General features: G+C 48.0%; 1 protein-coding gene across 9 annotated transcripts in view; it reads right to left on the bottom strand.

Moving 5' to 3' along the window:
• Positions 1 to 16,821, bottom strand: part of FHOD3 (formin homology 2 domain containing 3) — a 432,675-nt gene that overhangs the window by 42,476 nt on the left and 373,378 nt on the right. For all 9 annotated transcript variants that reach the window (XM_045850095.1, XM_045850098.1, XM_045850099.1 and 6 more), the window contains 2 exons: positions 15,120 to 16,000; positions 2,733 to 2,891 (listed from right to left, as the gene is read on the bottom strand). In XM_045850095.1, the coding sequence (XP_045706051.1) occupies positions 2,733 to 2,891; positions 15,120 to 16,000 (1,040 nt within the window). The remainder of the gene's footprint in view (positions 1 to 2,732; positions 2,892 to 15,119; positions 16,001 to 16,821) is intronic.

Genomic DNA, 16,821 nt, shown 5'->3' with positions numbered 1-16,821 from the left:
CGCTCCTCCCACTGGAAAGCCACAGGCAGCACTGGGAAGTGGACTGTGTGGCCTTGTGAGTCTTCTCACTCCACATTCAGAGTCCTTCTTCATCCTTTAGCATCCATGGGCCCTCCCAGGCCACCCATCTCCAAGGCCATGCTCTGCACTGTAGACTCAAAGTCTAGAGCTCATATTCCAGCGTGGCCTCTCACTGGCTTGTGTACTTGGACACAGACTAAAGCTGGGACTCACTCTCTTTATCTTTAAGATGGGAAACGTAACAGTATGTGCCTCGTGAGGTCCTAGCGAGCATCTGTGTAAAGCACCTACCCATGCCGGGCCCATAGGGAGGAACCTGTGGAAGCAGTCTTTGCGCTGTGTCGCTTTTCCTACATCCATCACCATTACTGTTGCTATCATTAGACCTTCCTGGATCAAAAAGGCACTCAGCTGGAAACCAGTCAGAAAAGGGAAAGGTAATTTGATTCATTCTAAAATCTAAGTAACCCATTGTATCTGAAATTTTCCCCACCCAGAGAGATCTACATTTCAGGAAAGAACAAAGGCAAAGCCCAGAGGAATCAATCTCTCCTAATGGACTTTCAAGTCCTCAGGACAAGAAAGGAGAAATATTTTTAAAGGAGGAAGTTGTCATTTTTCTCCTTCAATCAGGCTGGCTCTGGCTGCATTTGAAGTCTTTCTTTGCGTGAGTCTGAAGCTTCTGCCCTCTCTAAAAGACACTGTTGTGTAAACAAGATGGTCAGGATGTGCTCCGGGCCCACCACACTGTCATCCTAGATGAAAGATGCTTGCACTTGGTCTGTCCAGGTTGGCAGCTCCCACCTGCTTAATGGCAAGCCAATGCCCTTGTCCTGCCTTCCCCTCTGGGGGTCCCCTAGTGGGGCTGCCTCACACTGAGGCCTGGCCTACCCGCTTCTTCCTTCTGGCAGTGTCCCTGTCTGTACATACCTGCTGTCACTGGCTTTTTTCCTTATACCCCCTGGCCCAGCTGGCCATGGGCCCTCATTCCCTAGCTGCCCGCCTGGACATGCTGACCTGCTCTGTTGCCAGCCCAACTCTACAGCTTGGGGCTCAACTTCCTCTCCAGCCAGAAGGAAATGCATTTCAATCCTTCTACCTGCTCTGTGGAACACAGTGAGTAAGTGTTTCTCAGAGTAGAGCTGCTTAGGCCTGTACTGGTTTCCTGGGGTTGCCATAACCACCAACCGGGTGGTCTAAAAGAACAGAAACGTAATCTCGCAGTTTGAGAGATGAGAGTCAGCTACCAGGGAGTCAGCAGGGCCATGTCCTGACTAAAGGCTCTAGGGGAGGATGCTGTCTTGACTCTCTCCAGTGTCTGGTGGTTGTGGGCAACCCTTGGCATTCCTTGACTTGTAAACACATCACTCTAGTCTCTCTCTGCCCCCGCTATCACATGTTCTGTGTGTCTCCCTGAGTTCTTCTGTCTTCACATGGCATTCTCCTCTCTGTGTCTATGTCCAAATTTCCCTCTTATAAGGATATCAGTCACTGGAGTAGGGCCCACCCTAATCCAGTGTGACTTTATCTTAATTTCATCACATCTGCAAAGACTATATCCAAATATGGTCAGATTCTGAGGTTCTGGATGGGCATGGATTTTGAAGATACACTGTTCAACCCAGTACAAACCTCTGGGAACACAGTGTTTCCTGGGGAGGCCTCTTCTTTTCAGAGCACAAAGGCACGCCTGCCCAGCTGGGTTCAGACGCTACCACATGCCCCACTGCTCCCTCCCACACTCAGGGCCAGGGTCAAGTGTGGCACCATGGCCTGAGCCGTTCCTCATGTTCAACTCTTTTGTCAAAGGCTTGCTCTCCCTCTCTGTAGTCAGTCCTCATTTGTTCCCTCTGCTCTCAGGTCTTTCACTTAAGACTGTGTATGAATGAACCCCAACTATGGAAGAATATCAAAGGAATCCAGACCCTCCTGCTGCCAGAAGGATGGGGTGGGTGCCACCCAGTGCTATGAAGCAGTGCCCCATCCCAACTCTGAGCCAGCGAGACCCAGGCTCTGTCACCTGTCTGCAGGAATCTGCGGGCTGGGCCATTGACTGTACTCACGCTGCTTCCATTGTCAGAAGAGGAGACTGAACTTGCTGAAGACTGGCACCAGCCCATAGGGAAGGGAGAACAGGCCCTGGTGGAAGAGAACTGAACTCTGCCGAGCAGAGCAGCTGGGCTGTGGCTCCAGCAAGGCCACCTAGCAGTCATGTAGTCACAGCCAAGTCACCCAGCCTCTCTCCACTTTTACCATGCAGGTCAGCAAATACTCAAGACTCAGCTGGCAAGTAAAACATATCTCTCTGCACTCTATCAAGTTCAAACAGAGAAAGTCATACACGTGGATATGAGCACACATAGAAAACCCTACTTTTGAAACTGCTCATTCCACTTTTTGGCTTGAAATGATATAAACTAAGATCCTAACAGCCTCCCCTAAGGAGGGGATAAGGGTGGGCAGAATATGGTCAGAAGGAAGCCCGGGAATGAACCAGAGTGAGGATCTCTGAACTTCATTGGTAAAAGGGGACTTCCCCAGGCCCAAGAAGTTTTTTAAAAAAATGTGAGAATTATTAACATTATTCAGAGTCTGGCTGAGACAGAAAAATGACAAGCCATTCTACGGAGAAAGTCATACTAAACACATTAATGCTTTACATGTGTGACTCATTACAGAATACAAATAATGCCTGATAGAGCTCCTCTTACCTCAATTCCTTCTTTGTTTAAGGCATATTCATCAAAATTCAAAATGGCTATCTTAATCGTTCTTGGCGGGGGCAGTACCGTCAGCCCAATATTAATAGCATTGCTCCGCTTGGAATCCAGGACGATGATCTCTTGCCTTTTTCCATCTGCAGCAGTTTTCTGGGTGACAGAAAAGGAGAATCCAAGGTTAATGCCTCATCTCTGGTCCTTTCTGTGTTTCATCATTAAGTGTAAACTCACTGCTTATTTAGAGATGAAAACAAGTGGCCCTGACTGAGCTCGGGAAGGACTGGCTACAGCTCAGCACAGAAAACAGGAGACCAGGGATCAGCCACGAGAAGCCGCCAAGCTCAGGTCAGCAATGGAACTTCACAAGTCAGACACATCACAAAATAAAATTGATTTTCCTTCAATTGGGAAAAATGTGATATTTTGCAAGAAAGGAAAAAACCTTTTTTTTTTCCTATTGATGCAGTGGAAACAAAACTAAAACCTCACAGAGCTCCCTTCCTGTGTCTGCAAGGTGTTGGAGTGTGCTCTGGTTGACCCTAGTGCATACGGCGTGTGCCTGGAGACAGAGACGGTTGGTACGCATGCCGAGAAGACAGAGGTGAAGGGGACAATCTGCCATCTCTGGCCGGTCAGCCCCTGTGGGCCCCTGGGCACCTATTCAAACCCCCTGGGTCTCTCATTCCAGAGCACCTGCCACGCTCAGACAGCTGGGCAGCTGCCGCTGGTGAGTGAAGAGGGACCTGCTGAGGAAGGAAAGCCAAAGGGCATGTGCTGGTGAAGGGGAATGAGAGGCGAATGGCCTAGAGGCCAAAAAGGGGAGCAGGGGCACAGGTGTCCAGGTGACCTCATAGAACCCTGTGTGTGTGGCTTTGCTGCTAGTCTGAGTGCTCCTTGTGGGCAGGCCCTGGGTGTGAGGTACTGAGCCAACACTTGCCCAGAGAGGGGATGACAAGGCCTCCAGCTTCCCCCCTGAGCTCTAGGGAAGTTAAGTGCGTGTGGCCATGGGGACAAGTGGAGGAGATCTGGCTCATCAAGCCCCCTGACTGGGTCCAGGTTTCCCTTCAGGCAAACAGAGGTGGGAGAATGACGATTTTTATTCAGGTAACAAGCCCATGTAGCAATGATGATTTAGGCACAGTGGACTTCCTAAAGGAAAAGATAGGGTATGTTTACTATGTGAGGGACTTAGCAGTGGGGTACTTAACTCATCTGGTGTATGGGGGTGCAGGGTTTGGAGGAGCTGACACTTAAGCTGGGCCCTAAAGAATGTCTAGGATCTGGTCTGGAGCTGAGGAGAGAAGATAAGGAGATAAGAAGTGGCTTTGTCTAGGTTGCTGGGAATTGCCAGAGAAGAAGCTAGAAGTTTGGAGGAGGGTGCACATTCAGGGGACCTCAGGAGCCTGCCACTGTGACTCCACAGCAGGCAGGCCCTAGCCGAGTAGCTGATGCTGCTCTCCAGGGGTCTGTGCATGGAGGCCCGCCCTCCTGGCTGGGGCTGGGAGCTACGAACTGTCGAACTGTCGGGTGGGCTGGCCTGCTGCAACGTGAGAGGCTGGAGGCTGGCAAGGAGAAATGGACCACGGTCCCTTAAGTCCTACTGAGCCTTTCCAAACTCAATTACTAAAACTCTATTTTAGATCCTCAAATATGCATTTGGGGATAAATTAACATTTCTTCATGAGGAAAATAATTGAAAGCATCCCAGCCATTCTGGGGCCAGGTGGCCAGGAGGAGCAGTTCCTGTGGGTGTGGCCATCATCAGCTTTGAACAGTGGCTTCCTGGGGTATGTGGCACGCACAAGCATCCTCATTCTGCAGGGCAAGCTTGTCTTTGATTTATCTAACCAAGATAGCCTATTGGGAATCCCTGAAATTTAAACCTAATTAAAACTTATTTTATGTGTGAAATACTAAAAAGGAATGGAAAAAGATTTGACAAAATGCTAACTACAGGCAATGAAGAGGGATATTATGATTTGCAATGCCCATGCTGGGGTGCTGGGGTGCTGGGGTGCTGGGGTGCCCACCCACCCAGGCACTGCAGGGCACCTACCCAATGTCCACTCCCTCTTCCCTGCTCACCAGCCGGACCTTGACTTTTCTCAGGTTGGCAATGTGTCAGTGACAACAGTCATCTTGCTGGACCTTTTGCAGCTGAAGCTGGCCCTGTGACTTAGTTCTAGCTTTTGTTTTCTGATTGAAAGGGGTTAGACTCAGAGGACCATGCCTTTTGCCCTTACCCTCCTTCCCATCTAGAGTGAGGATGTGAGGCCTGGAGAGGAAGCAGAAGGTACGACGCCACATAAGATGGCAGCACAGAAGGCAGAAGGACCCTGGGGCCTGGCCCGGGAGAGCCAGTTGCCCAGAGCCGGGCCCAGCACAGGAGGCATTTATCGGAAGGCAGGGATTCCCTGGGAATCGTGGGCCCTTGGCCCCTCACCTATACAGTCCCCCTCACTCTAGGGGCCTGGAGAGATGCCTTGGCAGGCCCAGCCCAACCACAGCCTTTGTGCAAGTGAGAAAAAGATGTCCTGCTCTGGGGAGACACAGCCCCATGGCAAACAGCTTGAGAAGAAAGCACCTCTCAGATTTTAGCCCTTCCCCCTCAGCCAGTATCTGTGTGCAAAACAATAGGCACAGACCTGTATAGTGGCTCTGAGCCTGACAAGTCCTTGTCCCCATTCTCAGGAGAATTCAGTGTACACCTTGGACATACCCACACGGTCCCCTGTAAGTGCGGGAGAAGCCTCCAAGCATCCGGGGATAATGGGGAGAGCTGTCCCCACAGATGACTCACCATGTCATCAGAGCACTTCCACCCACTTCGTGAAGGAATAAGAATCAAAGTAATATTTGAAATTGAATTATTTGATCTCTGGATTTTATCCAAGAAGTTTTTTAAATGCTGTTCTTCCTAATTAAAACAGATTGCCCCGAACACTATTGAGCTCATAGTGCCTTGGGGTCCATCTTGCCTGAGATGAGGCAGTGGGTCATGTAGGGCCGTCCGGCTCTCTCACCTCTCTGCTGCCCTCCCGCAATAACCTGGAGAAGCACCTGCAAGACCAAAATGCTCTGTGCTCGGGAGCTCATGCCCAAACATCAGTTCTGATCCATTTCAATCATCTTTTTGGGTTCAAATTCCTAGATCAGCAAGTGTGGCCTTCACTGTATCCTTCACCTGGTCCTGAGACAGAGTTACTGTCATCCATCCTCTTCCTCAAAGCCTCTCATGCCTACCTATCCTTCGTTCCCACCACCTGCACCTTTAGCCTGACCCCTGGCACCCAGCCTCCCACCACTGGCCTCCTGCCTCTGGGCTCTTCTCTTCCCCAACCCACCCATCACACTCTTGCTAACAGCCTTTCTCAGGCACCCATTTCCTTACTACACTTCTTTGATTAGAAAGTCAGTGATAGTTCATGGTTTGAAATTAGAAAAACAAAAAATTGGCCAATGATGCAAAGAGGATGTAAAGCAGAAGCCGAAGGAGAAAGAGTGGCCTGTGTGAAGAAGACTAGGAAATGTTACATGCCCGTCTAACAGCATTTAGAACAAAGGGGTAAGATGATAGGGCAAAGGCGGAACAGGACTTGGGAAGATGACAGGGGGCGCAACTTCTAGGCAGGAGATCAGAAAGTTGTTCTGCATTTGATGGGAGACCAGACACGTCCTCAAAAGCAACACCCAAACAAGGAGACAACAGACTGAAATCTCTTGACATATCAATACTGGGCCTACCTGAAGGAAATGGCAAGATTGTCTTGAAAGTAATAAAAGATGTGAATAAATGAAAAACTTAATATTCCTGGATAGGAGTCTAAACATTATAAGGAGGCTCATTGTCTCTCACCTACTATATACATTTGAGGTAACTCTAATAAAAATCCACCAAGATTTGTCTTTGGAATTAAAAAATATTCTAAAGTTACTATGAAGGCTATATGTGTAAAAAATTGATAGTTATATGTAGCATTTATCCAATTAGCTATAAAAACATTATAAAACTGATAGAACTAAAATGTATAGCACCAGAATAGCTAGAATGGTAGAACAGAATAAAATGATAGTGTAGAAAAGGCTCTTATACAATGGTCTAGGGCATTGCAACAAAGATGCCAAGATTATTGAGTCATGACTAATTATGAAAGCCTGATTTCTAAAATGGAACTGAAGAAAGTAACCTGATGTCAAAAAAAGCAATACAACAGGTTAACATCGTGCCACACTGGATGGACTGACATCTTCGTTCTTAAGAAGAGAGAAAGCAGGAGAACAGGCTTGGCTATGATGGCAGTCCGTTGCGGCCTCTTGGCTGACTGGAGTCTAAAGACGCGATTAGTGATGGTCCATGACAGCAAACCCGGAGGCGACAAGGCCAAGTCCTCCAACAGTCTCTTTCTGATTGGCTGAGTGAGTCTGTGTATTAATTGAGTTGTTGCCTCTCTTTGATATAGATCCCATTTCCTTGAATGGATATTTCCTGGCTGTCTGTGAGGTGCCTACTCCTGAGTGGGGCCATTTCCATGACAGGACTAATTGAAATGCATACCTGTGGAGGGCCAGGAGGCCCAGGACACCTACGGCCAGTCCTAGGGCAACAGGAATTAAAAAGGTTCCTGTCTCAAGTCTTTGACAAAAGGTCAATCAGGCAATCCTCGGCCCACTTCCTCAGTGAATCCCAAGAACTATCAGGGAGGAAGCGATGTTGGAAGGAGGCTCCTGTGGGCCCAATCTCCAGGCTCCAGATTCTAGGCTAGTGCTTGGCTGGACGTGAAAGTGGGAACAACTGATTCTGGGGTGAGATAGTCACCCTGGCAAAAGAGTGGAAGAGAGGCTATATGTGGGAGACATCTGTAGAGCAGTTTGTGGACATGCTACTTTTCCCAATATGTCCAGAAATGTTCAAGGGAAAAGGAGAACTTGCTTCTTTAAGGGAGTGGAGGGACCCTGGGAAGAACCCAGACTCTGGTTTTGCCTCTAGAAAGCCTAGTTTAGCTGAACTCTTGAGCAGCACGAGGCTGTGGCCCCCCAGCATGTAGCACAGCCCTGCCCTGGAGCTCCAACTATCAGGGAGCTTCTGGGATACTAGTCGTTGCCCTTCTAGAAATGGTGTCTCTGGAGAAATGCTGCAGGCTTGGATGCCATGTAGGACTTCTGTTAGATTTCAGTTTTGACTCAGCCAGGGAGAGGGGAAGTGGGTATGGACTGCCAAACTGGTAAGTGAAAGAGGTTACCTTCTGTGGAAAGGCACGCTGTCAGTGACCACTTAGACAGAAGGAGCAGGAAGGAGGGCACTGAGGCAATTCAACATCTTTCTCCCAAGCTGTCTCAGAGGGCTGAGGGTCCAGCTTCCAGGAAGACAGAAGTGAGCCCCTTTCCAGGAGAAGGCTTCAAATAGGCAACACCCCAGGCCACAAGATTTACAGGATTTTGGAGAAGCACAGAGGATGTTGCTGTGATTGCTGACATCCATGGTGTAGGGGAAGGGCTGGGACTATTCTATGCAGCCCGAGTCACCAGGTGGTCAGCTTTCTGGGTTGGGGTCTACTCTATAGAACCAACCAGCTCCAAATGTAGGGTCCTGTAAACTCAGCTACTCCAAAATGCAGAAAGTTGCCTACGATAATGGAAATATTTTCTGGAACAGTTAAGCCAGATACTTAGGTCTACCTGGGGAGCCTTCAAGCTCTACCAATCTTTGATGCAGAGATGGATGATTACATACCTCACAAGGAGGAGACAGGAAGTCAAGTTTTTGGAGAGAACACAGTATTGCCTCCAAGAGTGAGTATTTTAGAATTTGCAAGTAAAGAAAAACTTCATTCTGAATGGTCATGGGGGGTGGGTGACCACCATGTAAGAGTGATCACAACCTGATTTGATTCAAGATCCTGGGGAAATGGAAAAGACCATAATTCACCCTCATAATCATTCAGTTTTGGAAAAAAGAAGGGTGAGCATTGGGGCAGCAGTTAGGAAAAGGTGGAAAGGAAAATTTAAATGCTAAATAATAGTCATCAAGCATAGAGACTAATGTAAAATCTCACATTGGAATCTCAGGGAAGTAGGGTGCCAAAGGTTAAGAAAATCAATAGTATAAACAATGATAGACCTGTGAACATATCTACATGGCTGCGTGCAACACACAGCACACTTACCCCTGTTGCATTATATTCGCTCAATAACCCCAGGAGGTCAAGGACAAGGGATCAGGTTCAGGGAAGTGGACAGACTTGCTCAAGGACACACAGTTAGAGGCAGAGTCCAGACCAAATGAAATTCAAAATTGCAATAGCAAAGCATAGAGGTCATTGGGGGTGGGGTGGGGAGGGAGAGTCTTTTAAAATAGCAAGATCTGAAAATCCCCCAGGGAAGAGTATGAGGAAGTATTCACAGATGAACTTAAAGTTTCTGGAATGAAATGGAATCCAGGGACCATGTAGACAGACTCAGGATCCCTGAAAGGTAACTGAAAATATCCAGAGGAGCAAGTCATCCAGACGGGTCAGCTGGGGTGCGACCCAAGGCTTTGGGACCTTGACAAGTCACTGAACATCTCTGTGCCTCAGATTCCCCTGCAAGGTTTGTGGTGAGGAGGAAATGAGACACGGGTGTGTGACAGTAGGGATAGTGTGCAGCCCATGGCAACACTGTAGAAGTGTCTGCTGGACTACTAGACTAATACTACTGGTATTAATACACGCAAAGTACTTATGACAAAGCCTGGACGACCACAGTGCTTTCTGAGAATCAGCTCTTAGCTATTTTCACCACCAGTGACTCCTTTTTATCATTTTTATTCTACTAATATTGCATTTTAAAAATATTTGGCCTACCAATATATATTTTCCATAACTAATGCATCTGCCACACTTATTGATCAAAGGCACCTACATACATAGTAACAGCAGATCAGTCAGCATCCCCACCCTGAACAGGGCAAAGTGTGGAGGCTTGATACTTGACTTAGCCTGCAGAGTGGCTTCCCAGGAACTTGGATGGTGTGAGGCTTTGTGAATGACTGTCACAAAAATGACTGACAATGGCTCATGGACGCTCATTAGAGTCTATACAGGCCTCCAAACACATGGAATCCCGGAATGGGAAACAGATGCAAAAACATGAGCCTGCCTTGGGTGGAACTGGAGATCGCCTCACAAAGAGAATGTCTTAGTTTCTATTTTTAACGAGGAGAATATCATGGTGATTTCTATATGCCTAGTTCTCTTCTGAGGCCAACAGGCTGGCCTCTGGGATGAACAGTAAGGGGAGTTCTGGAGGAAGACCAGGAGATTCTCCTTCTTTGCCAGGGGACATGGCTTCCCCATGACTGAGGGCAGAATGGCTAACATGAATTCACCTCCACTAACTGGGAACTCAACATCATTTATCTGAGGTGGAAACAGGTCTGATCAATGCCCCAATACTCTGGAGGAAAAACCAGAAAATGTAGTTTATTTAGAGCAGTGTTTTACAACTTGGGGTGCACAAGAGAATCCCTAGGGGTTCCTTTAAACCACAGTGATACTGGGGTCCCCTCCTCAGAGATCCTGATCTCTTCCGTCTGGGGTGGGGCACAGGGTCATAGATGTTTAAAAGATCTCTCCTGTAACTGAACTCTCTGACTTAGACTTTCAAAAGTCTAAACTTTGCCTTGAGGAGGGATGGTTGGGTGAGTAGAAAGTTGTTCTTTCAAGAAGAGGAAATGGTTTAAAAATAGGAAACACAAGGCAGGGGTAAGAGAACATTTCTTAGGATAGAATGAGAGTAACAGGTCCTCATCTAGTTTTTATGAATGATATGGGATAAAGTTGTCCCGGCTCTACACAGCGCAGGAAGTTTTTATCCATGCTAAAATGAGCCTGCTGTGCCCAGCAAATGGCAAGTTCCTCCTGGCACTGGGAGCTGAGCCATCAGATTGTCCCCCATAAGGGTAAAGCATGCAGCTCTGGTGGCTCAGGGGCTGGGTGTGGCGGACCCTGAAGACACAGTCACACATTCTGCCACACAACCAAACCATGGAGGTGGTTCTCGAAAATAGAACAGAACACCCTGCTCCACCAGTCCTGCGGCTTCTGTCTGTGGTACAGAATGGTTAGGAGCACCATGGTCCAGAGAAGGGCCACGGTCCAGAGAAGGGCCACGGTGAAGGCTGCACCACGCTCATGAGGGGACGGAATGGTAAGGAGGGGCCGTGATCAGAGCTCACTCAGGCAGGCAGTCTGGGCAGGGGAGCAGGGCTCATCTTCTAGATGTTCCTGAACCACTGCCATGAAGGGGCAGCCCTTTGAATTTTTAAAGAGTAATCTGGTGAGAAATAAAAAAAAATACAGCCTTTAGAAGTACACACTCAGCACCCAGACCTTGTCTCCCCAGAGGGTGCTGTGACTGAAAATAGAAACGGGCTAAGGAGATGATTTATGAAGGGGACTCTGTGAGTCTTGGAGAATACCACTTCCATGAAAGGCGACTGACTTCTCAAAGCGCTCTGCAGCAAGCGGCACTGTCACAGACCTCGGTCTGGCTCAGAGATGCCAGCTCTAGAAACGGCAAATCATTCCCCACTCCCTCCCAACTGCCAGAGGAGTGACGCCACTGTGTATTTCCAAGCTGTTTGTTGAGACAATGGTAATGACAATGATGCCATGATACAGGTGTCAGAAAGATGTGACGATGATGGAATTTTCCTAACTTCTGTGACAAGGGAGCAGGCAATAGACATGGGAAAGCATTAGGCAAACAAAACAACAACAACAAAACAAAACAGAAAACCCACTAAATCTAAATAAGGGCTGAAACGCCTTTAGTTAGGAATAAAGTTTCTGAGGAACTTGCCAAAATAGGTTTGCTGCCGCCTTCTTTTTTTGTATCCTCACCCAGGGATATGTTCACTGATTTTAGAAACAGGAAGGGGGAGAAAGAGACATTCATCGCTTGCCTCCCATACATGCCCACACTGGGGATTGAACCTGCAACCTTAGGTATGTGCCGTGACCCAGGATGGAACCCACATTTTGGTGTATGGGATGATGCTCCAACTAATTGAGCCACCTGGCCAGGGCAAGCTTGCCTTGTTCTTGAGTTTAGGAGAAAAAGTATTAATTTTCCATACTCGTCCTCTGAGCCTTCTATAGCAGAGGCCAACTGTAAAAACAGTTACATTTCCAATGTTAATGTAATTTATCTAGTACCCTAACCTGGACAGCATCAGCTGAATTTTCTTAAAATGTTGCAGCCAACAGATTCTGATACAATTAGAATCTCCAGGGTAAACAAAGTTGAACAAATTTCTCCAGATCCAGTCTAGAGCCTCCTCTCTATGCCACACCTAACAAGCCCAAGGTAGGGCAGCACCGAGTCCCCTTCTCCACTCTGGTCTCTGATTCCACCCCGCACCTGTCTCAGTCTGTCTGTAACGTGGGATAGAAAAGCTCCCTTTGGAAGGAAGAGGGACTTGCTGCCCTTGATTAGGCACACCAGTTAGGACACTTCCTAGGGCTCCTCGGGATGATGTCAACTTCATGGAGGGTAAGTCCCCGGACACCCAAGGGCTTTCTGTCCTTACATCTTTCTCTGGGGTCACTTTTTCTCCTCTGTGATTCTCTACATCTTAGACCAACAGTGGGAACACGACATGATGACATTTAGCACGGAATTTCTGTCTTTATCCACAAAAACATAATTACAGTCATCTTACTAAAAAGATATATATATATTTCCTACTGAGAGAGAGAGGAAAGTAGATCCAGTTGCAGAAACTATTTGGAAAGGAAACCAAGAAGCACATCTTTCTGTTCCTATCATTTCCATTCAGCAGTGACCCAGCCTTGGCTCCAGCGTATGCGCCCTTGTTTGGGGGGTGACTAGCGTGGCCATGACCATGCCCTGTTATGACTCTAGTCTCATGTGAGTCTTCTGACGGAAATGGAACAGATTCCCTTTGCTTTGTGCTGTCTTGTAAAATTGACTTCATTTTATTTTTGTTACACTCTATTGTGTTTAATGAAAAACTTCTCGTGAACCAGAATTCGGAAGTGGCTGCTTACAGCTGTGTTTCATAAAAATCACAGTCATAGATTAGAAACAGAAGTAAAATGGGTTATATTTGCACTGGTAACCTACACATAATGGATTCAACTCTCCAGTGCACTATGTTTTAATCCTAACTTGCATCCTCACCTTTTTAAGTTAGCCCCTGCTCACATTTCCAGCTCCCCAAAACAAAGGTATGGGCTCCTGGGTCTTGCAGAAAATTCTGGAATCGGTTTGGTAAATTGTTCAATATACTACTTTCCTCTTATGCTCTCACTTTATAAAGACTAGGCAAACACTTGTCCTTTTTCTAGGCAATACAGTCTCTTAGGAGGTCACCACCTACTTCAAGGAAGAATGAAACCTTGGGCTGCAGAAAGGGCACCAACCAGACTTACCACTGCCTCAGTGGGACCAAGAGAAGGAGGGAGGTAGGGGAACTGTCCATTTTGGGTCTTCTCAAGGAAGCTCTCAATGTTACAATTTCCTTTGCAAAAATGAAGTCAGAAGTGCCTTTACTGCCAAACTGTGACTCCCCTTTATTCCTCTTACGTGGACTCAAGGCCCAGCAACTCTGAGGGTGACAAGCAACCAGGGGAGGCCCAGGGGATGCAGTGGCCAGATGAGTCCATGGTGCGGGGAGGAGGAGGAAGGAGACGGGCCAACTAGATATGCGGATTGGACGGTGGAATGAGTGAGGTTAAGTGCTGGGTAACTCCTGGCAACCAGAGGCCGCTGTTTTAACCCAGCCAGGCCAGTCTTCTCCAAATGCCAGGCCTGACGTTAAGAACTGAAGGGGACACACAGGTGGTTCAGTCCTGGGAAAGTCAGGACACAGAGACCCTGAGAGTGAGTGCCCAGCCTCACTTTCCTAGGTGTCATTTTCTGGAGAGGACAAAAACGGGGGCAACTTTCAGCTAAAGGAGAGGGATGATTTTCTGTATTGGATCCCAGGGGTTTGGATTTATACACAGGAGAGCTTTGATTCTGACTTGGGGGGATTCCTGAGCCTGGAGATGATTCTCACTCCCAACCTCCCTGAGACTGGGCAGAAAGTGACACCACACCGCGGTAAAGGCCGACTCGGAAAGAGCAGCAAGTACTGTTCCAGACCCCTCCCTTGCCCTGACAACAGGAAGTCGGCCAATTACAGCTCCCCTTCCTGGCCTGTCAGCAAAACATGGAGGTGACAGACACGAACTCTGTCCCTGGACTCCTTGTCTGGAGGGCACTCCTGTCCTGAGGATGCTGCACACGCTTTCTGACTCAGAAGAGGTGCCCAGCTGGTGGGTCAGGGAGTCTGACTCAGGCAGCTTTATACTCACCCAAAACGAGGACAAATGGAGAAGCACGTGGAGCTAGAACTAATTCATGAGAATATGTTCTTGAATGTTCACTCTAAATTATAGTTCACAAAGTATTTTCTTACACTCCCTGACCCTGAGAAGAGAGGATAGTCTTAAACCTATTTTAAAACTAACACACTCCGAATCACAAGTGTGTTTGTTTTTTAAAAAGCAGTTTTTTGAGGTACATAAAGAAGACCTTGTTGATGCAGTGCATCATTAGACATAAAATCTGTGATCCAGTCTGTTGCAGCTTCTTTGTTGGTATTCATTAACCATGACTTTACCCTTAATGCCTAATAATTTCATGTACACTCCTTTCTATTTATAAAAGTAGACATCTCTATTAAAAATACCACAGCAGCAAAGCCTACAGAATTCTCAGACATTTGTGAAAAATAAGAAATCTAGATGGATACGTAATATTTATAGGACACTAACTCTCTGGCTATTTGGAAACCTCTAGGTAGCTGCATCATGCTGATTCAGCCAGGGATTATCCAGAGAAATGCCACTTGAAATATAGATTTTGCAAAAACATTGCACGGTTACAGCTGAGGTTCAAACTCCTACCGAGGTAAGAGTAATTAAACACATCTCCAGGATAAAGCCCGCGTGTTTGGTAAGTTAGCAAGTCTGCTTTCCTCTGGTTGAGGGCAGTGCCTGCTGCTGGGCTATGCAAGCATTCCTGTGTTAATCTTTTTGTCATTTTCTCCAGGTTATTTGGGTCTTTGAAAGCTACTTTGCCTAACTGTGTCAGCAAGCCTCTGTTAGCTATGAAGGTCCTGTCATCATTTAGCTTAAACCTAGGATGTAGCACAAACAGTAACTAGTATATTAAAGGTCAGATTTTTATACTAATCACCTTTAAAAAATCAAATAGCAGAAGCAACACAGCCAGACACAGAATTTCATATACAACAAATCTCTCAGTCCTACTTAAGAACAGAAAACAGTTCTGCAAATCAAGAAGCATGCTAGATGCAATTGGTACCTTTGAGACGGACAACTCCTTAGATTTAGACTCGAACAGGTGCTCCAGCCTCGAAGTATCCACCTTAATAGGTTCCAGTTTTGACCATAGAAATTCTCTGCAGCGACGATTGTTCTTACACGGCCACTCAAAAGGCCGCACTTCATTCCAGAACAGACGGATGGTCTTCTTTTTCTTGGTGAATGCCGGCTGACCCCTGGGTACCTGGGGCCACCCTAAGCCCTGAGGAGCATTGAACACTGGAGGAGGAGCCAATAAATTACCGGGGACTGGAGGGGGAGGCACGCTGTCCAACAAGGGCGGAGGGGGCGGGGGCGGCAAACCCAGGAAGGTAGGTGGGGGCGGGGGAGGCGGCCCCGGGGCCTCTCCGTGACCCAGATCCACGTCCAGGACGTCAATGTCATCCTCCTCCCCCAGGTCAGTGAAATCCATGTCTTGGATTCTGAGCTCCCTTGGATTGGCCATGAGCTGGTCCCAGATGTAGTCAGATTCCGTCTTGGGCTGTGCGGATGCTTTCTCCGGGACCTTGTCATTGGGCTCCGTGTCCGAGGAGGTGGACCCTCTCCCCAGGTCCCCACTGTTAAACTTCTCGGCGAAGGCCTTCACGCTGCCCCGATTGTCCAGGCAGCTAACGTCCACCCTCCTGACGCTCTCGTCCTGGGCCAGAGAGTTGGCCTGCAGGGTGGATATCCTGCTGGCCAGGCTGGCCACTGCCTCCGCCCCCTGTTCAGTCCCCGCGGGCTCACCCTCGCCCTTCTCCTCGTCATCGGTGGGCTTTCTGTTATGGGCATACAGCATGTCCAGCATGAACCGTTTGTTGGTGAGGATGTCGCCACACTGTTCATTTACACTGGCATCCTGGACACCTGCAGACCACAAACCTGAAAGCATACAGGGGAGAAAAATGAGAAAGTGGCAGGGGCCTCGATACCATGAGAAAACCAACAAGGTAAGAGGTGGGCTTTCCACACAGAAACAAGGCAATTGAAGGGGAAGGTGGTCATGGCTGACAAAATGCTCTTGAGCAGGTGGAGATGCTGCCATTTAACTCCCAGTGACCTGCTCCAGGGCCCAAGACCCTTGTTAAGTGTGACACTCCTTGTGGCTCCTGCCCAAGCTCTTGGGAGAAACTGTCCTGCTCCTTCTACTCACCCATGACAGCTGGTCAGGCAACCCAGGGCTTTCATCCTAACCAGACACAGGGAGGCAAGGAAGATGCTCCTTCCCCAACAGCCACTCCCAACAGGGGTGTGGGAGAGGCTGTAGAGTTACTTCCACTTCTCCCCTTACTCCACATCTGCACCAGAGCAACTCAAATCATCTGGAGAAATGCACAGACCATGCCATTGGTTGCACTTTAAGTTCACAGTCACTAGTCTTCAGGAGACTCTTAAAGCTGCTTGGCAGTCTTATTCAAGACCTCTCCTAGAGGCACTTGCACACCCTTCCTCTCTCCATCTCATCCTCACACAAGCATGCCACTGCTTCCTTGTTCAACAACTCAACAAAGTCAGAAGAGACCTTCCAGTGTGTTCATTCTGCCTCCACCCACCCCCCTGCACCTGAACACCAACCACAACCCCCTTCCTGTGACTGCTGATAAACCGTCCCTCTCAGCAGGAGTCAATAGTTCTACTTGTTTATTTGGAAACCACTCCAGCAATTCTCTCTCCTGATCTTCCACGCTCTTCCCATTAGACCT

The sequence above is a fragment of the Phyllostomus hastatus genome, unplaced genomic scaffold (genome assembly GCF_019186645.2).
Source record: "Phyllostomus hastatus isolate PE091 unplaced genomic scaffold, TTU_PhHast_1.1 phas_contig_80, whole genome shotgun sequence".
Taxonomy (NCBI): Eukaryota; Metazoa; Chordata; class Mammalia; order Chiroptera; family Phyllostomidae; genus Phyllostomus; species Phyllostomus hastatus.
This window is presented reverse-complemented; position numbering and strand designations above follow the sequence as displayed.